Below are 25,290 nucleotides of genomic sequence, written 5' to 3'. Positions count from 1 at the left end.
CTATATCTAACTTTTCGAGGAACAAAGCGGCTGCACCATTTGACATTTCCAGCAGCAGTAAGACAGTTCCAATTTCTCCATATCCAAGCTGACACCTGTCATTGTCTGTCTTTTTTATTCTAGCTATCCTAGTGCATATGAAGTGGTAGCTGACTGTGGCTAATGATGGTGAGCATCTTTTCATATGTTTACTGATCACTTGGGAAAACTTGTATTCAAAGCTTTTACCCATTTTTAAACCAAGTTGTCTTTTTACTGTTTTTGTAAGAGTTCTTATACATTTCAGAAACAAGTCCCTTTTCAAATATATCAATACAATTCACAAATATTTTCTTCTTGTTTTATTTCTTTAGATGCTCAGAAGTTTTTTTTTTTTTTTTTTTAATTTTTGGCTATGCTGAGTCTTTGTTGCTGTGCGCAGCTTGTATGTTTTTCTCTCCAGTTGCAGAGGGCGGTGGTGGTGGAGAGGTTGGGGGAAGTTGCTACTCTTCCTTGCAGTATGAGGGGCTTCTCATTGTGGTGGCTTCTTTTGTTGAGAAGCACAGGCCCTAGAGTGCGCAGGTTTCAGTAGCTATGGCTTGTAGGCTCTAAGGTACAGGCTCAGTAGTTGTGGCATACGGGCTTAATTGCTCCACGGCACGTGGGATCTTCCCAGACCAGAGATCGAACTGGTGTCCCCTGCACTGGCAGACAGATTCTTAACCACTGGACCACCAGGGAAGTCCCTGCACAAAAGTTTTGTTAGAGTATAAATTATGTTTCTTTCATCACTTGTGCTTTTAGTGTCATGTTTAAGAAACCATTGCCGAATTTACAGTCACAAAGATTTACTCCTATATTATCATCTACGATTTTCTATTTTTAGCCCTTATGGCTACAGCTAAGACCACGTTGTTCCTACGAGTGAAACAGGCAGCCAGTTGTGGTAGAGGTTCATTTACATACCATGTTAGATTAGGCTTAGGTGAGTGGAGGCTGATGTCAGTCACCACAGCAGAAAAATCACAACCCTTCACCCAATTTCTAGACTTTAGCCAGATCCCACACCACAGCCCATAAACTGAATAGAAGGCTGGGTCCTGAGCAAGGTGTATTCCTCCTGCAAGTATATTCAGTATATTTATTCCTCCAATCTGACCCTGAGAGTTCTCAGAGTAACTGACCCATTGGAGAAAGAGAGCAGTCAGATTTTTGAGTGTCACTGAACCCAGGCAGGACCCTAGGGGCCCTGCCACATACCAAAAGCCTTTCTGTGTCCCCCATTTCTTGTTTGTAGGAAAAAGGCTTCAGCCTTCTAGATTTTCCCTGAATTCCAAAGGGCATATTCAAAGTTACTAACTAGGGAAGTGAGGGAATGTTGAAAGAAATTAAAAGGAGGCAAGAAACAATAGAGCAGTGATGGGGAGGGGTCCTGGGTCTTTCTCAAGGTACACACACTACAATCTGATGCACATCTCTTAAGTTCTTCTACAGGCACTAAGTCCCCCAAGCAGATCAAGAACGGTAACTGAAGGCTGAGAACAAGCATGTGGACCCCTGACTGGCTGGAACAAGAGGGCTGATAGTTGAGATTCTGGAATACCACCGTTACTATACCAGAAGAAGGTCACACACCTCTGCCAAGCCCTTCCTCCAAAATTTGCCTATAAAAACTCTTCCTAGAAAATCATTGGGTAGTTTGTGCTTTTTGAACATAAGTTACCCCATTCTCCTCGCAATAAACCTTTCTCTGCTCCAAACTAAAACATTTCAGTTTGTTTGGCCTCACTGTGCATCAGGCACACGAACTTGGGTTCAACAGCACTATATTCAACAACAGTATTCAACAAGACAAGATCTGTACTGACACTGATGCCAGGGGACCTCAAACATGTTTCTGGGTCCTGACAGACTGGAGGTGTGCAAGGGCCAGCTGAAAAATGAAGTCCTGGTCCTTGTTTGTTTCATATGGGCTGCAGTGGATCCAAAAAACTCACCGCTGTGGTCATTTCCCTGGTCCATGCATGCACAATCACGACAGATACTCTTAACAATTGACAAATCCTGTAAGCAACTAGGGTAGGGGGTCCCCTGGAGGAAAAGAACCGGATATAGCTTTTGGACAGCAGACAAGCCATTTTAGTCCTAAACTACTTTGTGACCTAAGCCTGGCCACAATGCTTGCCCTTGAACAGGTCTTAGTAATAATGATCTTAAGGGAACGAAAGAACAAACTGTTAACACACAAGTGAAGTAACAATAGCAAAGACAATATATCAGTTGTAAACCCTCAGTTCTGTTTCCACAGTGAAGATTAGCCTGAGGAAATCTCTTGAACTGTTTTGCAAAATGTCAATCCTCCTTGCAGCGCCCAGGGCTTCCCAGATGGTGCTATTCGTAAAGAATCCATTTGCCAATGCAGGAGACATAAGAGACATGGGTTCAATCCCTGGGTTGGGAAGACCCCCTGGAGGAGGGCATGGCAATCCACTCCAGTATTCCTGCCTGAAGAATCTCCATGGACAGAGGAGCCTGGAAGGCTACAGTCCACAGAGTTGCAACGAGTTGCATATGACTGAAGCAACTTAGCATGCATGCATGCAAAGCACTCAACCACCAGATCAACTGGAACCTAAGGGATGATGATGTTGACTTGTCCTGACCCTCACGACTTCAACCAACCAAAGCTTTGACTCTGTCTACTTTACCCTAATTCTATGCTGAATTCTCCCCTGCTCCAGCCTCTTAATGAATATGCATCCACCACCCAAACCCCTTCATGAACATACATATATATACCCTCAGCTTCAGTTCAGTAGCTCAGTTGTGTCCGACACTCTTTGTGACCCCATGGACTGCAGCACGCCAGGCTTCCCTGCCCATCACCAACTCCCAGAGCTTGCTCAAACTCATGTCCATCCAGTCAGTGATACCATCCTACCATCTCGTCCTCTGTCGTCCCCTTCTCATCCTGCCTTCAATCTTTCCCAGCATCAGGGGCTTTTCCAGTGAGTTAGTTCTTCACATCAGGTGGCCAGAGTATTGGAGTTTCAGTTTCAGCGTCAGTCCTTACAATGAATATTCAGGACTGATTTCCTTTAGGATGGACTGGTTTGATCTTGCAGTCCAAGGGACTCTCAAGAGTCTTCTCCAACACCACAGTTCAATTTGTCATCACTCAGTCTTCTTTATGGTCCAACTCTCACATCCACATATGACTACTGGAAAAACCATAGCTTTGACTAGATGGACTTTTGTAGGCAAAGTAATGTCTCTGCTTTTTAATGTACTGTCTAAATTTGTCATAGCTTTTCTTCCAAGGAGCAAGGGTCTTTTAATTTCATTTTAATTAAGCAGTGTTTTGGAGCCCAAGAAAATAAAGTCCATCATTGTTTCCATGATTTTCCCATCTATTTGTCATGAAGTGATGAGACCAGATTCTATGATCTTCATTTTTTGCACGTTGAGTTTTAAGCCAGCCTTTTCACTCTCTTCTTCATCAAGAAGCTCTTTGTTTCCTCTTCCCTCTCTGCCAAAAGGTGGTGTCATATCTGAGGTTATTGATATTTCTCCTGGCAATATTGACTTCAACTTGTCTTTCATCCAGCCCAGCATTTCTCATGATGTACTCTGCATATAAGTTAAGTAAGCAGGGTGACAATATACAGCCTTGAGTACTCCTTTCCCAATTCTGAACCTGTCTGACTATGTAACCTTTCCATACTTGGGGTGGGTGGGTTGAGGGGTAGGGAGAGTGTCACAGTCCTTGAGGCACTAGCCTATTGTGTTCCCTCCTTGCCTGGCAAGTAATAAAGCCACTCTTTCTTTCTCCTCCATAATTGTCTCCATATTTCTGTTTGGCATTGGTGCACCAAGAGCCAAGATTTTGGCAACAGAGTAGGTAGCCATTTCCTTCTCCAGGGAATCTTCCCCACCCAGGGAACTGGGGACTTCTGCATTACAGGTGGTCTTCTGCATCACAAGTGGATTCTTTACTGCTGAGCCAACAGAGAGCCCTCATAATATAGTCTGGAGTCGTTAATTCTCTTTCACTGAGCAGATTATGATGCTGGTCCACTATATTGATATCAAGCTTCTCATACCTGGGAAGGAGGACCTGACAGGTATACTCTGGAGACCCTCTGGAAGGGATCCAGAATCCACAATTGTGGCATAAACATTATTTTGGGCAGAAAGTAATTGAGTTTCTGAAATCTCTTATCTGCCTCTCAAAAGAGCTCAAAATAACACACTTGCCATAAATCCTCTCCCTGGGAACACACGGGGAAGTCTGACTCATCACTGAAGTAATACTCAGTCACAAAAACTATCGACTTCCATCTCTTCTCCTAAGGGCCGGTTTGACTTTCCTAAAAGTCGTATGTTTTCCCTGAAGTGCTCTTTCTCTCTCCCTTGCCCCCTTCTAGTAAGTCCTTTGTTTTCCCTGAAGTGTCCCTGTCCTCTTCATCTATTAAAAAGGTACATAAAGTCTTCTTCAGCACCAAGAGGCGTTGACAGGGATGAAGTTAGACATTTGAAATAGTTCAATGCAGAAATAATCAGGGCTAGAACTGCCCGCCGTAGCGGGACAGGTGGCGAGGACCGACCAACTAGAGTGACTGCTGAGTGGCAGGTAATTTTACAGAGGCCCAGAGATCCGAGTTTTTCTCCTGCGATTGATGCAGATCAGATACACCAGGGTTGCCACTAGCACCTGCAAGCTTTTAGGCTGTTAGGAAAAAGCGGGGGTGGGGTGGGGGGGGTGGGGGGAGAGGGGGAGTGGTTTTAATCTTAACTAAATCTTTGCGTTGCAGTCGTCCAATCTGCCTAAATTTATAGCAATTGGCAGAACAGTAACAGCTCCAGGATATTAATAACTATGACATTATTAAAAATAATTTTCTAGCGTCAAGTCCATTTGGGGCAGTCCTGAGAGTGGGGAGTCCAGAGCCAGCGGGGGCCATTCTAAACTTATACAAGTGAGAGAATAATAGAGGACCAGGGATTCTGCCCACCGAATTTCTCCCCCGGTCGTGTACTCTACAGGTCCCCAGCTCGGTATTTCCAAACAGCGCGAGACCACGGGGCCGTCAACTCTCACAGCTACTGGCGCTTGGACACCCTCTCTCAGCTTTGGCGCCGAACCTTTCGCCACCTTGTGGCCGCAACCATTGGCTGCGCGCTCGGAGGGAATACAGGTCAATCTCACGACCAAGGCTTTTCCGAATGAAGTTTCCGACTAATTCTCAGGGAAAACTCATTTAAAAATTGAGGAGTCACATGAAATTCAGCTGACGACATTGTAGAAGGCCCTTTTGCCAAAAAGACAGAGCAGATCTGACTCTGATTCCCCCCACGCTCCGAGGGAAGTTGCGAGGGTGGTTCCGTCCGAGGCGGGGACTCCGCCTCCATGGGCACCGCCATTTTGTTTGGCGAGAGGGGTGCAAGCGGCGCTTTGGGGGGGAGGGGTCTCTTAGGCGCCTCACCTAACCCCGCTGCCGAGTTGTTGCTTCTCGCGGGGAGCCCTTCTCCCTGGCTAGGGGCGCGGAACCATGTACATAAAGCAGGTGAGGCCTGTGCGTCCCTCCCGCCCGTTAGGGGCTCGTGAGGACAGCTCCTGTCGGAGGTGTTGCTTCTTGCAGGGTGGCGCGGGGCTGGACACGGACTGTGGGGGAGGGGCGCCCCTTTGCAGCCCGAGCCTCTCCGCAGGCCGCTTGCCTGAGGGAAGCGGGCTCTAGCTGAGAGAGCTGGAGGGGCTGGCGAAGTGGGCCTTTTGGAGGGAACGGGCCTTCCCGGGTGGCCGAGAAGCAGCTTGGCCCTGCGGGGCTGGCCAGCCCCCTCGCGAGCCTTTTGCGTGGCGTATGTGAAGAGAGGGTGTCCCCGGCCTCGGAACGCCTGTGGGGTCCAAGCTGGGGCGTCAGCTTAGCCGGGGGCCTCGCTCCTCCCCGAGTTACCGGAGACGTGAAAGGGTCCCTCCTTCCTGCAGAATGTGTAGCGCCTCCTCATTCCGTTGTTTACTTTCTGTCAAAATGGTCTTCCCGCGCTGGAGGCCACCCCGAAAATGAGCCCATTCACACTCCTTAAGAGAAGTGTCTCGGCTGGATGTGTTGGACTCTGAGCAGTCCTGTCCTGGATGGGCGGCTCTTTTTTGGCCAGAGTGTGACTGAAAGGGGCGCCCAGGCCCGCTGAGCCCCGCTGCATACGTGATAGACTTTTATCCGGCCCTGTGATGGTTAGTGTTCCAGCCAACCTTAGACAGTGTATTTGATTTTGAGCGCTCCCCAACAGGTTACTAATTATAACTTCTCATAAGCAACACTGGCAGTGGTTACTGATATACGGGCAGTTTTAAGAATATTTTTAAATCATTTTCCAAGATAAATTTTTCTTCTCTGACGTGGAAATATTTGTTTGGCATTAAACGGGAAACCGTAAAGGGAAGGAGGGCAAAAGGAAAATATTAGCTTAGAAGTTAGTTCTTTTGGGGTGTGTTATTTCTTTCTGAAAAATATCTCTCTTCTGTTTGTTAGGTTATTATCCAGGGTTTTCGAAGTTATAGAGATCAAACAATTGTAGACCCGTTCAGTTCAAAACATAATGTTATTGGTAAGTGTTCATGGTTTATGCTGTCAGTTTTCTGTCTACATAGTTGTTTAAATTTGCCTATATTAGGCTTAAGGACACAGGAATTGTCTTGAATATTACGTAAATTTATATGCTTTTTTTTTCTGTATGAATACTTTTATCTGCACTAATGAAATTGTTTCCTTTTTACGTTTAAAAATACTTGAATAAGACAAAGTATTCATTTTTATTTGGTAGCCTTGTGTGTATGTGTTTTAATAGATTTAAGTTTATAGTGAATGGCACTAAATTTAGCATTTCAGCTATTCTTGGTATGTCATTTCCTACTTTAAAAATGGTCACTATTGCCTTATTTCAAAGATGACCATTCTTTATTCACAATTAGGTTATTCTAAGATTTTTTTTTTTTCCTATTATAATGTCCAAGGACAGACCATGCAACTTGGTGGGAAAAGCATAAACTTTGGATCATGGCAGAATGGGATTCAAATCCCAATTATGCTGTGTATTCTTCAGACTTCCTGATGCTTCAGTTTTCTCCCTTGTAAAGTGGAAATAATGATACATGTTTCTTAGGGCTGTTGGAAAGATTAAATGAGAAAGCAATTATGTGAGGATGAGGGGGCGAATGGTGATTGTCCTTCAATATAATAGTTAATATATAGGTTCTACAGATGATAGTGATAACAGACAGCAAGTGTTTTCTGACCATCTGCTGAGTTTTTAAAGAATAGATGAAATGAGTGCTTCTAGACACCAGAAAAGTATAGAATCGCTATCAACATAGATTTCAGCTATACAGTGTCCTAGTTGGCTTGGTCTGCCACAACAAAATATCATAGACTAGATGGCTTAAACAACAGGGATTCATTTTTTCACTGCTCTGGAGAACCTTTGTTTGAACCTCTTCCTCTTGAAAGAGCAATAGTCCTACCATAAAGGCTTCACTCCTAACCTCATGTAAATTACCTCCCAAAGACCCCCTTGTCTCCAAAAAGCTTCACATAGTGGAGTTAGGGCTTTAACATATGAATTGGGGGTCAGGGAGAGTATGCACCATGGAGTCCATAGCTTGAGGTGAGGTAAGATTCATACTGTCAACTAAAAAAAATGCACGAATTGGTAATTAAGTTTTATTTGGGGCAAAATGAGGACTGCAGCCCAGGAGACAAGCACCTCAGATAACTCTGAGAGACTGCTCCAAAGAGGCAGTGGGGGAAGGTCAGTCTCTTAAGATTTTGGTGAAGGGGAAGTTCAGTACATTCAAGCCCTTTGGTGGTTATTCAGTCGCTAAGTTGTGTCTAACTCTTTGTAACCCCATGGAGTGCAGCATGCCAGCCTTCCCTTCACCTTCACCATCTCTGGGAGTTTGCTCCAACTCATGTCCATCGAGTTGGTGAGGCGATCCAACCATCTCATCTCTGTCACCCCCTTCTCCTCCCTTCAGTCTTTCCCGGCATCAGGGTCTTTTCTTATAAGTTGGCTGTTCTCATCAGGTGGCCAAAGTATTGGAGCTTCAGCTTCAGCATCAGTCCTTACAGTGAATATTCAGGATTGATTTTCTTTAGGATTCACTGGTTTGATCTCCTTGCAGTATAAGGGACTCTCAAGAGTCTTCTCCAACACCACAGTTATTCTTTGGTGCTCAGCCTTCTTTATGGTCCAACTCTCACATCCATACACATACTGGAAAAACCATAGCTTTAACTAGGCAGACCTTTGTAGTCAAAGTAATGTCTGCTTTTTAATATTCTGTCTAGGTTGGTCATAGCTTTTCTTCCAAGAAGCAAGCGTCTTTTAATTTCATGGCTGCAGTCACCATCTGCAGTGATTTTGGAGCCCCCCAAAATAAAGTCTGTCACTGTTTCCATTGTTTCCCCATCTATTTGCCATGAAAAGATGGGACTGGATGCCATGGTCATCATTTTTTGAATGTTGAATATTAAGCCAGCTTTTTCACTCTCCTCTTTATCTTCAGCAAGAGGCTCTTCAGTTCCTCTTTACTTTCTGCCATAAGGGTGGTATCATTTGAATATCTGAGGTTATTGGTATTTCTCCCAGCAATCTTGATTCCAGCCTGTGCTTCATCCAGCCCAGCATTTCTCATGATGTACTCTGCATATAAATTAAATAAGCAGGGTAAAAATATACAGCCTTGACACACTTCTTTCCCTATTTTGAACCAGTCCATTGTTCCATGTTGAGTTCTGACTGTTCTAACAGGTTTCTCTGGAGGCAGGTAAGGTGGTCTGGTATTCTCATCTCTTGAAGAATTTTCCAGTTTGTTGTGATCCACACAGTCAAAGGCTTTAGCGTAGTCAGTGAAGCAGAGGTGGATACTTTTCTGGAACTCGCTTGCTTTTCTTTGATCCAGTGGATGTTGGCAATTTGATCTCTGGTTCCTCTGCCTTTTCTAAATCCAGCTTGAATATCTGGGAGTTCTCTTAAGGAGAACTGAAGCCTCGCTTGTAGAATTTTGAACATTACTTCGCAAGCGCTTACTTGACACAAAGTTTTCTGCTAGTCAAGAGGAGAGAATGTCATCATGAAGGGATTTAGTTATTTTCTAGATCTGAAGAGATGCAGGGATTGGGATCGTGAAATCAGTTCCTGAAAATATCTATCTGAAGACCTGTTGCACCAGTTTCCCTGGTGGGAAAGTGAGAGAGCACAGTGGTCTGACTCTCCGCCCTGAATTCAGCTCAGGGGGTGTTGAAGGCCAGCAGCTGCAGCAGCACAGGGTTCAATCTCTGCAGAGGCAAATGGCAAATGCCCTTGTTGTTCTGTTGCTGGCAAATGCTCTTGGCAAGTGCCAGTTTAGTTGACAATACAGAAATAAGTTAAGGGTGAACAGTGAATACTAATGTTCCCAGAGAAACTTTTGAGAATCATATTTTATTTTGAAATAATAAAATTTAAAAATTGAGGGCACGAAAAAGCCTGTCCTTGAAACAGCAGTTGCAGCTTTGTAGTTGGTAATAAAAACATACTTTTCCTTCTGCCTTAACCTACTGAAAAATCATTAGTGTGCTATAAGAATAGATTGATTGTACTAGAGTTCTACTTACATTTTGATTATAAGTGTCTTTTGATTTTCATCAATCAGAAAATCTTTAGAAATGGAGAAAAGTGAATAATTACTAGATTTAGATTATTTCCTTAACTCATAAATTAAAAGTGGTTAAATATCTTAATATCAGTTTTATACAGTTATAGTTTCTCTTTGGTATCTTGGATGCGACTAAAACTTGTTATCAAATCTTAGTGTTTTTGCATGTAACCTAAGCATATCCCTAGATTACTTGTAATACAGTGTAAATGCTATGTAAATAGCTGTAAGTACAATGTATATCATGTGTAAATAGTTGCCAGGTTGTGGCAAATTCTGGTTTGTTTTTGGAACTTTCTGAAAACCCCCAGTCTGTGGTTGATTAAATCCTTGGGTTTGGAACCCAGCGATTTGAGATTTGGAGGACTGACTAATTTTATCCCCGGTGGTTTAGAGGGTAAAGCGTCTGCCTGCAATGCGGGCGACCTGGGTTCGATCCCTGGGTGGGGAAGATCCCCTGGAGAAGGAAATGGCAACCCACTCCAGTACTCTTGCCTGGAAAATCACATGGACAGGGGAGTCTGGTCGGCTACAGTCCATGGGGTCACAGAGAGTCGGATACGACTGAGCGATGACAGTTGTTTGGTTGGTGGTTTGTTCTTGACATTTCAATCATTTTGGTTTTGTAAGATGATGGCCATCATTACCTAAAATGATTAAATTGTATCTGTAGGGCCTCTTACCAGGTAGCTGTTTTACTACTTTGGTTGCAACATTAGGATTGTTAATAGTCACAGTTACAAAGGAAATTATCTAAATGTTCTTTTGTTTAACTGAAAAAAAATGATATTGTTTAATGTATTTTAAAAACGAGTCTGGACTTCTGGCAGTCCAGTGGTTAAGACTTCACCTTCCAGTACACAAGGTGCAGGTTCAATCCCTGGTCCAGGAGCAAAGATCCCACATGCCTCATAGCCACAAAAGCCTAAAGCAGAAATCATATTGTAACAAATTTAAAAAAGACTTTAAAAACAGTCCGCATCAAAAAAAAAAATCTTAAAAAATAAAAACAAGTCTGTTAATCATGTAAGAAAGACCAAAAGTAATGTACACTGAGATTGATCCTAAACATATCTTTTGAAAGCATATCACTTTGTTTAATGATTTTCGACCCTTAGAAAAATAATGATTTGAAGGCAGGGAGAAACCTCGTGTGATGATACTTGTTTGATGTTTAAATGTAATAACCATAAACCTTTTTAAGGTTATCTTTTTCCCTATCCTTCTAACAAAAGAAATATATGTGACTTTGTAAAACATAAAGAGCATAGAAGCTAAAAGGAAAAAAAATTAAACTATCCCTCTACCCAGAGATAGCTATTCTTCCTGTTAATGATCTATGCTTGTGTTAGTCCTGCTTTCCTGGAAAACAGAGCCCCAAGCCTGCTTAGCTGCTAGGGCCTTAATGGGAGAGTGCAGTCTGAGGGCAAGAGTGAGGGGAGAAGTGGTCATACCTTTACAAAGAAGATATATCTGGTTTGTGGTTGCATTGGATCACGTCCAGACAGATTTTGTGAAGCCATCTTATATAATCACCGTATAGTTATCAATGTCAGTAAATTTAGCATCAGTACAGTAATCTTTTATTTTTATTTTCTAGTTATGTTGACTGACCCAGTCAACATAACTAGACCCCGCCCCAGTACAGGATTTAATTTAGGATCAGGCATTGAATTTAGTTGTCATGTCTCTTTATTCTCATTTAATCTGGGTCATTTCCACAGCCTTTGTCTTTTACAGTGTTGGTTTTGAGAAACATTATGTAAATGATGTGTCCTTTTCAAGGTATTCGATGTGGAGGCATGTGATCTCCATCTGCTTCTTATTGATGATTATGCTTTTGATCAGTAAAGGTTGTGTCATTTTTCCACTCTAGTTAGTGTTTTTTCCTTTGCAACTGATAAATAATGTGGAGAGATTTGGGGACCTTGCAAATACTGTGTTCCTTATCAAAATTCCCCCTTAGATTTAGTATTCATCAATAATTCTTGCCTTTATTCTGGTAGTTACAGGACGGTGATACTCTATTTCCAGCACTCCTCTCACATTTACCCTTTGTTATTTTACTGGAATCAAGCATCCTTTCTCCTTAGCTGTTTATTTATCTTTTTATTTTCAGTATGGACTCATGAATTACTCTCCTCCACTTCCACCCAAGCCCTAATTTATAATTCATCTAATTATTTTGGTGCTCAAATTGTCCTAGATTTCCCTAGTAGAAGACCCCCTTTAAGTTGGCCTGTGTCTGTTATATGCCTTTTTTTTTTTTTAAGCACTTCATTATTTTCCTATCTCTTTAGAATTTACTTTGGATTAAAGAGAATGACTTTGGGGCTAAATGTTCAGGATATTGGTCAAGATTGAGAGAGAGTGACATAGTTATTCATGACTATTAACAATGAAAATTCTGCTGAAAAGAAAAGTTCAAGTAAATTCATTATATCTGATGCATTTGATTTTCTTTTATGTATAGAATTGCTTATTTCTGAATTCAGGTAGTAAAACAAGTGCCTTATAGTTGTCTGTATTTTTGTGATTCTGAGAGGCTATACTTGATGTATAGATAGGGCTGATCAGAAAACTGTTTTAACATGGAAATGGTTTGAGAATTTTTAATGACTGTTTAAGTATTTTAAAATTTTAGCATGTGAATCTTTAAATTGTTAGAAGTATTGTATACAATTAAAATAGAATTACATGTCCATTGTAATGAAGACCCGGTAGTATGTTTAGTTATTCCTGTTAATTTTAAACTATTGAGAAAGAGCAAAAAAGTAAACAATGAAATACATTTCTTTACGAAAAAAACTGAAGACGATACAAAAACTGTACCCATTTGGTAATTAAAGCTGTTTTATTATTTGCTGTTCACTGTTCTGTTGCATTTAAGTTTTAAGATGTTTTGTTAGAAAATAGGATTTTATATCTTTGAATACTTTCAGTTTAAAATTTTACTGTTTTTTATACAAAATAACATACTTTTTAAAATTTTACAGTGGGCAGAAATGGATCTGGAAAAAGTAACTTTTTTTATGGTAGGTATTGTATTTTGAATTCTAAATACAATAAGACCTAGGTATCTTAAGGTAGTTTATCTGAGGTTATGTCTGCATGAAATAGAAGAAGTACTTCTTCAAACACGATTGAAATTTAATGTAGAGGGTTTAGAGTGTAAGAATCTGAGCTCTACACTAGTGGCTAATTAGCCATGTGAGATTATGCAAAACAGCTTCTCAAAGTAGTCTTTTACTTTAAAAACAGGTATTTACCCTGCTTACCTTAGATGAGTTGTGAGAATCAAATGAGATTATATGTATAGGAGTGCTTTCTAAACTTCAGTGCCATATATAAATGTTGTAAATGCAGAGAGAGAGAGAATATAAGTGCAGTAGAATAGTTAACATTGTTATGGGAAATAGCTTATCTGTTTCATCTAAATCAATTATTTTAATAAAAGATGGAGGAGTATAAAAAACTGTATAGACTCAACAAAGACAGTTGTCAGAAGGTAGTAAATAGAGCTTTGAAAACTAGCTCTAAAGATAAAATGCATTTAAGAATAGTAATGCCTGTGTTAAATTCTTTGCTGAGGAAAAATATTTTAACAGATTTGGACTATATAAGGAGTAGGTTGAGGAATTTTTGAACGTCTTAGTTGAGTGGTGCTTGAGGAAAAGGGAGCATTAGTAATAGCAGAGTTCTGTCCCTTTTCTGCTCACAGTTCTAAAGGGAACTCTGTATCCCATCAGTAGTTGTAATTTGGGGATGATGAGAAGAGTAGGATTGGAGTGGAAGTAATAATCTCATAATCTCTCAGTTCAGTTCAGTTCAGTCGCTCAGTCGTGTCCGACTCCCTGCGACCCCATGAATCGCAGCACAGGAGTTTGAATTTGTCCCCTCCAAGGTGATTATAAAAGAAAACCAATCCCCACCATCACCCCCAGCATACACATTCATATACACAGACTCACTCTTTTAGAGTGTCAAAAGTCTCTTGGGTGGACTGGGAATACAAAAGTTGATTAAAGAGTTACATTTCTAGGAGAGGGTTGTCCAGTTAGGCGTTCTGAGGAAGTGGCATGAATGACACCTTATTTATAGAAGATAAAGGGCATGTAAGTACTGCAGCAGAGAGTAGAAATCTGAAGTGTTTCCCAGTATTTCCTACTTAGTTTTGTTTCTTTTGACAAAGTATCCAATCAGCGATATTATAGGAATATATCCTATTTTGTTAAATATTTTAATTTATATCATTTATATGTAGTGGATAAAAGCAAATATAGCATGAAACCTGAACGTGTATACTTTGATCAAGTTACACCTTAGTTCTACTTGCCTTTTTTTGTATTTCAGTGTTTTCTTTTTATTTTCTTACCTTAAATGTTTTAGTGAAAGCTTGTTAATATTTTTCTAATATCATCATTTAGTAGGTGATTAATCTGTACAGGCAAATTTTCTGCATTCCTTTTGTCTATATGAAACAGTTAATCTGAATTGTTCATTACCTGAAAGATACACTGTTCTCTGAAGGTATGGAAGATTATAACTAAAGCATAAATCTTTTTTAGATTGTACTAATAGTTATTTTTATGTTTCTAGCAATTCAGTTTGTTCTCAGTGATGAGTTTAGTCATCTTCGTCCGGAACAGCGATTGGCTTTGTTACATGTGAGTGAGACTGCTTTAAAACATTACCAGTTTTAAGTACTTCTAAAAATACATTGTCAGTTCTGCCAAACAAAATTATTTTTTCAAGTTTCAGATCTTTTGTGAACATGACACAATATGTTTCTTATGTATATTGTTCTGCTGTGAAATTTAATGTACTATATTAATGCAGGATAAAGGCTTAATTTTTATATAATGGTTAAAAAAATTGTAGGAGTTCCCTATGGATGGATATATCTTCCATATAAATATAAATTCTTTATTTAAAGAGTATGGCCTGGTAAGGGTCTGGAATCTGGTTTGCTGAGGAGAAAAACGAGTTAGGTTGGGGATTAGAAACTTTGAGACTCAGAATCAAGTTAATATGGAGCCACAGAAAAGCAACCATTACAAACTTAAGCACATAAAATTATTTTTAGCCATATTTGTACTTAAATGGGAACATTATTTTCCAATAAGAAAGTATGTTTATAGTAATGAAAACTGTTAGAATGTTTTCATTAAATTATAAGTAGTAAATACTTTTAGGGTAAGAAAGTATAAAAGTCTATGATAAAATGGTGTACCTTATCTGTCTTATTTAAATATAGCTTATAATTACTTTTAAGACCAGAAAGCAAGATTCTTCAGTGTATCTACACAGTATCTCTAGACTTAAAGTTCTTTTCTAACCATCATCCCCAACCCCCCACTACCCCTGCCCACTCTTTTTTTTTTCCGGTTGTGCCATGTGGCTTGTGGGATTTTAATTCCTCAACCAGGGATTGAACCAAGGCCACGGTAGTGAAAGCACCCAGTCTTAACCACTGGACTGGCAAGGAATTCCTTCCTCCCACTCTTAAATTTTAATTTTAATTTTTTTTTATTTGAATTTTCAGTCTGGTAATCAGGATTGATTCCCTATAAGCAAGTCTCTGTTTAGGTTTCTCAGATTAGCATTAAAAGAATAGTTTCTTGAGGTGTTATTCTTTATTGTATTGAACTACTTCATAACAGTGTTCACAGTCTAGAAATTATCTGGGCATGGTAAGTAGCTGGGTCACAAAATGATCAAAATGTGACGTGTTAAATGTATGTGTTTTCATAGCAGATTTAAAATTATACAGAATATCTCAAATGTTTAAAAAGACAGTTCCAGTAATTATATGCTTTGTTAGGGTTCCTTTCTAACATTAAGATGAATCTATAAGGGAAAAGCCTCAAAGTTTTATGTATTAGCAAATAGGTAAAATTGGGTGGTTATGGGGTCTTTTGCTCAAATGAAGTGGTATGTAGAATAAAGCCTATGTACATCTAACTTTGACATCTTTTGCATAGTTCTCATTTTTTAAATTCACAGTCAAAGTCTATTTGGAGGAGAAAAAAAAAGCTCTGTGGTTGAGTATTGTTATCCTAATCCGGTGTCTGCTGCTTTGGCAAGAGGATTTTCTCAGTACAGTTCAGTCGCTCAGTCGTGTCCAACTCTTTGCAACCGCATGGAATGCAGCACGCCAGGCTTCCCTGTCCATCATCAACTCCCGGAACTTGCTCAAACTCAAGTCCATCGAGATCGTGATGCCGCCCAACCATCTGATCCTCTGTCGTCCCCTTCTCCTGCTTTCAATCTTGCCCAGCATCAGGGTCTTTTCTTAAGAGTCAGTTGTTCACATCAGGTGGCCAGAGTATTGGAGCTTCAGCTTCAGTATCAGTCCTTCCAATGAATATTCAGGACTCATTTCTTTTAGGATTGACTGGTTTGATATCCTTGCAGTCCAAGGGACTCTTGAGAGTCTTCCTCCAACCCCGCAGTTCAAAAGCATCAATTCTTCAGTGCTCAGCTTTCTTTATAGTCCAACTCTCACATCCATACATGACTACTGGAAAAACCATAGCTTTGACTAGATGGACCTTTGTTAGCAAAGTAATGTCTCTGCTTTTTAATATGCTGTTTAGGTTAGTCACAGCGTTTCTTCCAAGGAGCAGCGTCTTTTAATTTCATGGCTGCGGTCACCATCTGCAGTGATTTTGGAGCCCAAGAAAATAAAATCTATCACTGTTTCCATTGTTTCCCCATCTATTTGCTATGATACGATGGGACCGGATGCCATGATCTTCATTTTTTGACTGTTGACCTTTAAGCCAACTTTTTCACTCTCCTCTTTCACTTTCATCAAGAGGCTTTAGTTCTTCGCTTTCTGCCATAAGGGTGGTGTCTTCACGTATCTGAGGTTATTGATATTTCTCCCAGCAATCTTGATTCCAGCTTGTGCTTCATCCAGTCTGGCATTTTGCATGATGTACTCTGCACGTAAGTTAAATAAGCAGAGTGACAATATACAGCCTTGACTTTGCCGATTTGGAACCAGTCTGTTGTTCCATGTCCCGTTCTAACTGTTGCTTCTGACATGCATACAGATTCCTCAGGAGGCAGGTCAGGTGGTCTGTTATTTCCCATCTCTTTAAGAATTTTCCACAGTTTGTTGTGATCCATGCAGTCAAAGGCTTTGGCGTAATGAATAAAGCAGAAGTAGGTGTTTTTCTGGAGCTCTCTTGCTTTTTCTGTGATCCAGTGGACTTTGGCAGTATGATCTCTGATTCCTCTGCCTTTTCTAAATCCAGCTTGAATATCTGGAAGTTCATGGTTCACATACTGTTGAAGTCTCACTTAGAGAATTATGAGCATTACTTTGCTAGCGTGTGAGATGAGTGCAGTTGTGCAGTAGTTTGAATATTCTTTGCCATTGCCTTTCTTTGGGATTAAATGAAAACTGACCTTTTCTAGTCCTGTGGCCACTGCTGAGTTTTCCAAATTTGCTGGCATATCCAGTGCAGCACTTTCACAGCATCATCTTTTAGGATTCGAAATAGCTCAGCTGGAATTCTGTCACCTCCACTAGCTTTGTTCATAGTGATGCTTCCTAAGGCCCACTTGAGTTCACACTCCAGGATGTCTGGCTCTCGGTAGGTGATCACACCATCGTGGCTATCTGGATCGTGAAAATCTTTTTTGTATAGTTCTTTTGTGTATTCTTGCCACCTCTTAATATCTTCTGCTTCTGTTAGATCCATACCATTTCTGTCCTTTATTGTGCCCATCTTTGCATGAAAAGTTCCCTTGGTATCTCTAATTTTCTTGAAGAGTTCTCTAGTCTTTCCCATTCTATTGTTTTCCTCTATTTCTTTGCATTGATCACTTAGGAAGACTTTCTTACCTCCTTGCTATTCTTTAGAACCCTCCATTCAGGTGGGTATATCTTTCCTTTTCTCCTTTGCCTTTCGCTTCTCGTCTTTTCACAGCTATTTGTAAGGCCTCCTCAGACAACCATTTTGCCTTTTTGTATTTCTTCTTCTTGGGGATGGTCTTGATCATTGCCTCCTATACAATGTCGTGAACCTCCATCCATAGTTCTTAAGGCACTCTGTCTATCAAATCTGATCCCTTGAATCTATTTGTCACTTCCACTGTATAATCGTAAGGGATTTGATGTAGGTCAGACCTGGATGGTCTGGTGGTTTTCCCTACTTTAGTCAATTTAAGTCTGAATTTTTAATAAGGAGTTATGATCTGAGCCATGGTCAGCTCCCGGTCTTGTTTTTGCTGACTGTATAGAGCTTCTCCATCTTCTGTTAAAAAAATATAATCCATCTGATTTCTATATTGACCATCTGATGATGTCCATGTGTAGAGTCTTCTCTTGTGTTATGCGAAAAGAGTGTTTGCTATGACCAGTGTGTTCTCTTAGCAAAACTCTGTTAGCCTTTGCCCAGCTTCATTTTGTACTCCCAAGGCCAAACTTGTCTGTTACTTTAGGTATCTCCTGACTTCTTTCTTTTGTATTCCAGACTCCCATAATGAAAAGGACCTCATTTTTTGGGTATTAGTTCTAGAAGGTCTTGTAGGTCTTCATAGAATCATATAATTTCAGCTTCTTTGGCATTAGTGGTTGGGGCATAGACTGGATTGCTGTGATAAAGTATTTAAAGAATATGAAAATACCACTTAAATGACATGAATTTTCTCTTGTGTTTTAGGAGGGTACTGGTCCTCGTGTTATTTCTGCTTTTGTGGAGATTATTTTTGACAATTCAGACAACCGGTTACCGGTGAGTAACTGTTTTTTTCTTTTCAGTAATAATGTTGAGAATTTTATTGATGCAGCTGACTTTTCTCGTGCTTTGAAACTTTTATTTATAGCTGTACTTAGACTTTTATGATTTGTGTGTGTTAGTCACTCAGTTGTGTCCAACTCTTTGTGAGTCCGTGGACTGTAGCCCTCCAGGCTCCTCTGTCCATGTAATTCTCCAGGCAAGAATATCGAAGTGGGTTGCCATGCCCTTCTCCAGGGGATCTTCCCAACACAGGGATTGAACCCTGCATTACAGGCAGATTCCTTACTGTTTTAGCTACCCAGGAAGGCTTTTATGATTTAGTTTATACTAAAATAGCTATAGCTTACATTCTAATTTTATCTTAAAGTTTTGAATATTCTGGTAAACAAGTGGGAACGTGCAAGCTGTTGTAGAAAAAGGTCTTTGTCATAGAATTGAGTATTCATAGCGTATCTTTCTTGGAGAAGGCAATGGCAACCCACTCTAGTACTCTTGCCTGGAAAATCCCATAGGCGAAGGAGCCTGGTAGGCTGCAGTCCATGGGGTCTCGAAGAGTGGGACACGACTGAGCGACTTCATTTTCACATTCATGCATTGGAGAAGGAAATGGCAACCCACTCCAGTTTTCTTGCCTGGAGGATCCCAGGGACGGGGGAACCTGGTGGGCTGCCTTCTCTGGGGTCTCACAGAGTCTGACACAACTGAAGTGCCTTAGCAGCAGCAGCATATCTTTAGTGAGGTAATTGAAGTTTCAAAATAATTGCTATGGTGACGGACTCTAAAATGACCCTATTAACTGAAATGTTTCCAAAACATTTACTGTTAGATTTATGTTTGAGCATTTATGTTTTTTTCTTAGATCGACAAAGAGGAAGTTTCCCTTCGAAGAGTTATCGGTGCCAAAAAGGATCAGTATTTCTTAGACAAGAAAATGGTCACGTAAGCATTTTATGCTTATAATTTTTATACATGAGAGTAAAAGTATTTTACTTGGCTCATATATGAGGTACTTTTGCCTCGTGTTCAGGAAATTATTATTTAGAGCTCAAGCATAAGAATCAGAAGATTCCCTGAGGCTGATATAAACTGTATTTAATGACTGTTCTGTAGTTCTTCATGCCCCTTAACTCAAGGGTTAGTGTATTCTTTGCTTATTGTTGGATTGTTATATATTTGAAAACTTTTTTAATTGTTTATCAACAGGAAAAATGATGTGATGAATCTCCTTGAAAGTGCTGGTTTTTCTCGAAGCAATCCTTATTATATTGTTAAACAAGGAAAGGTAAAAAATGTGTATCTTTTTAAAGGGAATTTGTTTTCTGATTATATTCATTGAATGATGAATTTGATTTCATTCTAGTGGTTAAATTCGGGTGATAATGGACCTTACTATCTTCTGTTTTCATTGATTTATTTTGCACTGAAGTTTGTATTAATAATACCTTTTTTGTGGCCATAAAGTGCAAAATAGATCCATTGCATAGTGGGATAAAAGTATTTCAGCAGAATTATTTAAGTGGATCATGTTTTCTTAGTGATCTGCAGATATTTTTGGTTTGTAGAAGTTAAGAGTATTGTAGAAACTTTATAAAAATCACATTTGAAAAAAGTTACTTTCTGAAATTAATACTCTGTTAGTATAATATACTAGAAAGTTTACATTACCAGAAATCTGCCATAATGCTACATGTTATTTTCTCTCAATCGAATTGTATTTTTTACAGTTTTTAGGAGTTATATACTTGAGCTGATTGTTCTACTATTTCCTCATATGTTTTAACTGTATATATCTAAAATAATTTATTTTTCTTAGAACATACCCTGCAGTGTCCTGATAGTTTTTTGTTGTACTGTTTTGGACTAGGGGAGAATCCTTTTAAAATGTCCACTTCTTATTTCATGTTGGAGGCGTTTTTAGCTATGTGTTAGAAAGTTAGCATGCAGAAAACGGGATTAGGAAGAATATGTGTTTCACTTTCAAGAGCGAGATTTTTGAAAAGACTATGAAAAATGTCTTTAAAAGGAGGCTGATTTGAAAGCAATTACCTGAGACTTCCTGTGTGCATGCAGCATAGGTCCCTTTATATTATTTCAATTTCCGCTCATAGGTCATTTCATAGAAGCCATCTATGTTGTCTGCCTCTTTTATAAGAGCGCTGCCGTCACCCTAACTCTTTATGCTATAATTTCTTAGTTTGTTTTGTTTTTCTTCATGGCACTTATACTGTAATGGTATGTATGCTTCCTGGGTTTTTTCCCACTAGAGTGTACGTTTCTTGAGGGCAAGATCTTTTCTGTTCATTGCTATTCTCCTATTGTGAATTCATACTTAAAACTTGGCATGTGAATACCTTTCAAGGTAGAGTTCTTAAAGAGCAATCTAGCTCTGTAAATAATTATTTTTCTAAAATTTTTAGATTAACCAGATGGCCACAGCACCAGATTCTCAGAGACTAAAACTACTAAGAGAAGTAGCTGGTACTAGAGTGTATGATGAACGAAAAGAAGAAAGCATATCTTTAATGAAGGAAACAGGTAAAATAAATGTTATTCTGCCTTATTTCTTCTATTCTGTGTATTGCTTTTTCATTGTGTTATGATACTTGAGAGAAGTTGTCTATTCTCAGGAATATTTATTATTGTATAATAATTTGCTTGTAGACTGATTGGAAAGAAAATTAGTGTTAGGCAGTTTAAGGTTTGAGAATTCTAAGTTTGTCCCTTTGAATAAAGAATTGTTACTGTGAGATAATAGTACCATTCTAGGTCAGCTGCTTTGTGCCTTTAAAGTCTTTCTCATTATTAGTGAGGATAACACATTTGGATGTATTCCTCAGGAAAAAAAAATGCGGAAATATCAGTTGGCATTAGGTTTTAATTTATTCACAAGCAAGTAAATGTAAAACTTAAACTTTGAACTTGGATTCTTCCTTAGTACATTCATTATGGAAACTCAACTTTGCCTTTCAAGTGCTGTGCCCTTTCATGGCTTAGAGTCAGAGAGCCTTACGTTCAAAGTCTAAATAATAGTTACCTGATATTGAGACTTTAGACTTGACCTTTGTGGTCCAAAGCTTTCCCATCTGTGCAGTCCTTTTTTATAGTTTGTAGTGGTGAATAGAGGAGCAAAGTTGCACCATGATTGGAATATAGTAAGTATTCAGTATATGCAGCTATATAGATAATGCTGTTACAAGAATTGAGAATCAGTGACACCAGTGATATTAAGTAGGGTTTTGTGTTTTTTTTCCCCTAATGTCATGGGGAGGCACATTAACTTTTAAAGGAAGCTTAAACAAAGGCCTGTAAATGTGTAATATAAGAATCAGTGTCACCATGTATAAGTTTATTCTTTCATACTTTCCATAATAAAGCATTTTAATTGCCATTTTAGTATCTTAGATTTGGTTACCACCTAATATCAAAGAAATAATGCTAAAGTGCTTAAGATTAAGTTTTACACACTATATTTGAGAATTGATACTGCGTAAAAATTTTATTCAACTCCTTCACCCTTCTCCCATTTTTTTTAAGAGGGAAAACGGGAAAAAATCAATGAGTTGTTAAAATACATTGAAGAGAGATTACATACCTTAGAGGAAGAAAAGGAAGAACTAGCTCAGTATCAAAAGTGGGATAAGATGAGACGAGCCCTGGAATATACCATTTACAATCAGGAACTTAACGAGACTCGTGCTAAACTTGATGAGGTAAAATACTTACCTTTGCCACTTGTTTAATTTTATTTTTATGAATATATTAAACTCATACTATATTTATACTTTTCAATGATTTTTAAATACAGACCTCAAAATTTTAAAACTTCTTAGTGAATTCATTACTCAGCAAATTTACTCTGAGTTTACTCCAAGGAAAATGACCCACGTGGTCCTTGCTGTAGTTGCATCTGAAATATAAGTAGGTGGTGGTGTCAGGCAGACCAGGGTGAGAAGAAAGCAACGTTTAGGGTTTCACGAATTTCTTTCTTGACTTTTTAAGGTGTATTTTGTAATTAGTATTGCTGACATTTTGTACAAAAATTTGTTTTAGGTAATGCTGAAAACTAGGCATTTTATATTTAAAACCAATACAGTTATTTTGGGGGGAAAATTTTTTTAAGTGAATGCTTGTTTTAGCAGATATTTAAAGATTTTTACTAGATGTTATAAAATATTGAACAAATCCAAAATGGGTTAGAAATCATAGCTTGGTTTTTTTTCCAGCTTTCTGCTAAGCGAGAGACAAGTGGAGAAAAATCCAGACAATTAAGAGATGCTCAGCAGGATGCAAGAGATAAAATGGAGGTAAGGTTTTAAACTAGACTTAGGGTAACTTGTAAGTTAAACTTTCTGTACCAGAATTACGGAATGGTAACTTCAAGTAGTGGTGTCACTGGGATTGAGTATTGGAAAGAGAGTAGTACTGAAAGTTCAAATAAGAGAAAAAGACAAACCAATAATGGTGTTCTGATTTTGCTTTTGTATTTCTAGTTGTCTAACTTGTTTCTGATACTTTTTGAATAGGATATTGAGCGCCAAGTTAGAGAACTGAAAACAAAAATTTCAGCTATGAAGGAAGAAAAGGAACAGCTCAGTGCTGAAAGACAGGAACAAATTAAGCAGAGAACTAAATTGGAGCTTAAAGCCAAGGATTTACAAGATGAATTGGCAGGCAATAGTGAACAGAGGGTAAGTTAAAATGCTGAAAATGAAAGACATAAATGTTCAGGTGAGTGGGAACTGCAGAGGACAGTCCTTTCTGTGACAGGGGTGCATGCTTGAATTTTTGTAAAAAAATTTGGCACTTTAAAATAATTTGCATTCAAGTTGCAACTGAGTACTATCAGTTACTTACATTTAAAAATTAGTTTTATGTTGCAGGATCAGTTTTCTCATGAATTCTTTTCATGAGAAAATATCTTACACTAGACTTAAAAATAAGAAAAGTTTTTAAACAGATTGCATTTTTACTTATCTTGCTTTATTTACAGAAACGCTTATTAAAAGAAAGGCAGAAGCTGCTTGAAAAAATAGAAGAAAAGCAGAAAGAACTGGCAGAAACAGAACCTAAATTCAACAGTGTAAAAGAAAAAGAAGAGCGAGGAATTGCTAGGTCTGGGACTTTTTTCACCAATTCTAATTTTCTACATGGTTCCTCTATAGAACCTTATTGTATAAAGAATTATAGGTTAGGAAGTTAGTAATTAAAGGCAAAAAGTAATTAAGGGCAAAAAGTTAAATGCCCATTCCAAAGTAACAGCCAATACTGTGGGCCAGTATTAGTGTACGCGTATCACCGAGGCATAAGCCCTCGGTGAGCCACAGTATCCTCACTATAAGTTTGACACATTTAAGACTCTGGGAAGTTCAGTAACTTGCTCATAAGTAATATAGCTAAATTTTGGACTTTTAAAAACATGAATGATGATTGTTCTTTTGTTTATCCAAATTGTATCCTGCTGTGTGTTCATTCTGCCACCTTCTGTTCATACTTGACATCTTTTAGCATCTAGACATTTTAATTTCTGTCTGAAGATTGGACTTGCCATTGTTTGCTGACTTCACAATCTAGTACATTATCATGTTTTTATGCCTCATATGTTCATTTTAATGAATTTCCTGTTTATATCCTTTGTCCATTTTTTTCCTGGTTTTTTTTTTTTTTTTTCTTACTGTTTGATAGTATTATTTGGGGGTTAATATTTGTCCTTATGTTCTATGTGTTTTCTCTTGCCTTTTAACTTTCATAATGTCTTTCATTGTAAGGTGTTGAAAATGTTTAAATAGTTAAATATAGTTGGAGCATTTTTGAAAATCCCTGAGGTAGGGTGCTAGGTTTGTCTAGGTTTACTGACCTACCCAGACCAGGAAGGACCTTAAATCCTTAGAGGATGGGCTGTTTTACCTGAATTTCACTGTGATTTTGAAGTTAAATTAATGTTATATAGAGCTAGTCCTAGAAGCACTATTAGATAACAGTTGCTTTTATACTTAATTCCTTTTTTTTTTTTTTTCCCCTTTTTCTGCATGTGGCTTGTGGGGTCTTAGTTCCCTGACTGTCAAACCTAGGCCCTCGGCAGTGAGAGCACAGAGTCCTAATCACTGGACCACCAGGGAATTCTCCTTTCCTTCTTGTATGGAATTACAAAAATGGTTATTGTCTCTCTGTACTCTTGAGGTATTGATTGCAATTAAACTTGGTTATTTCCTGTTCTCCTTTTCAATCCATTCTTTTCTGTCTTGTGTAGATTGGCCCAAGCTACCCAAGAGAGAACGGACCTTTATGCAAAGCAGGGTCGAGGAAGCCAGTTTACATCAAAAGAAGAAAGGGATAAGTGGATTAAAAAGGAACTCAAGTCTTTAGATCAAGCTATTAATGACAAGAAAAGACAGATTGCTGCTATACATAAGGATTTGGAGGACACTGAGGCAAATAAAGAGAAAAATCTGGAGCAGTATAATGTAAGAACTTTTATAGCTGCTTTGTGAAATCTTTGAGTGTGAACATGTGCAGGTTTATCTGTTTCTTTTAAGTTTTATTTGTAAATAATTATCATAAAATACACAAGACAGATACTTAATTAGATAAGACCAGGACAGTTTAATATTATACATATGGTAATTCTGTATTTAAAGATTTTTTTGCCATGTCAGTGAGTGTCCATATAGATTAAATATATTTTAAAATATATTTTTTATGAGTCAGTAACATGCACTTGGACTGTACACTTAACTTTAAGTAACATACAAATCTAAAATGACTATAGTAATTTAAAAGTTTTCCATTTTTATGTAATAATGTAATATTCTATCAATGTAATAACTTACTGCAGAATATATTTTGTTAACACATTGGTGATTT

The 25,290-nt window shown here is 38.7% G+C and overlaps 1 protein-coding gene across 1 annotated transcript in view; it reads left to right on the top strand.

Moving 5' to 3' along the window:
• Nucleotides 1-5,397: 5,397 nt before the first annotated feature.
• SMC3 (structural maintenance of chromosomes 3) overlaps nt 5,398-25,290 on the top strand; it is a 38,137-nt gene continuing 18,244 nt past the window's right edge. Inside the window, exons 1-13 of the mRNA XM_027528497.1 lie at nt 5,398-5,546; nt 6,510-6,585; nt 12,670-12,708; nt 14,273-14,340; nt 18,352-18,423; nt 19,289-19,368; nt 19,633-19,711; nt 20,847-20,964; nt 21,964-22,139; nt 22,653-22,733; nt 22,953-23,117; nt 23,420-23,541; nt 24,677-24,890. Coding sequence (XP_027384298.1) covers nt 5,532-5,546; nt 6,510-6,585; nt 12,670-12,708; nt 14,273-14,340; nt 18,352-18,423; nt 19,289-19,368; nt 19,633-19,711; nt 20,847-20,964; nt 21,964-22,139; nt 22,653-22,733; nt 22,953-23,117; nt 23,420-23,541; nt 24,677-24,890 — 1,305 coding nt within the window. The 5' untranslated portion in view covers nt 5,398-5,531. The remainder of the gene's footprint in view (nt 5,547-6,509; nt 6,586-12,669; nt 12,709-14,272; nt 14,341-18,351; nt 18,424-19,288; nt 19,369-19,632; nt 19,712-20,846; nt 20,965-21,963; nt 22,140-22,652; nt 22,734-22,952; nt 23,118-23,419; nt 23,542-24,676; nt 24,891-25,290) is intronic.

The sequence above is a fragment of the Bos indicus x Bos taurus genome, chromosome 26, assembly GCF_003369695.1.
Source record: "Bos indicus x Bos taurus breed Angus x Brahman F1 hybrid chromosome 26, Bos_hybrid_MaternalHap_v2.0, whole genome shotgun sequence".
NCBI classification, from domain to species: domain Eukaryota; kingdom Metazoa; phylum Chordata; class Mammalia; order Artiodactyla; family Bovidae; genus Bos; species Bos indicus x Bos taurus.
The sequence above is the reverse complement of the archived record's forward strand: the minus strand, read 5'-3'. Positions and strand labels throughout refer to the sequence as shown.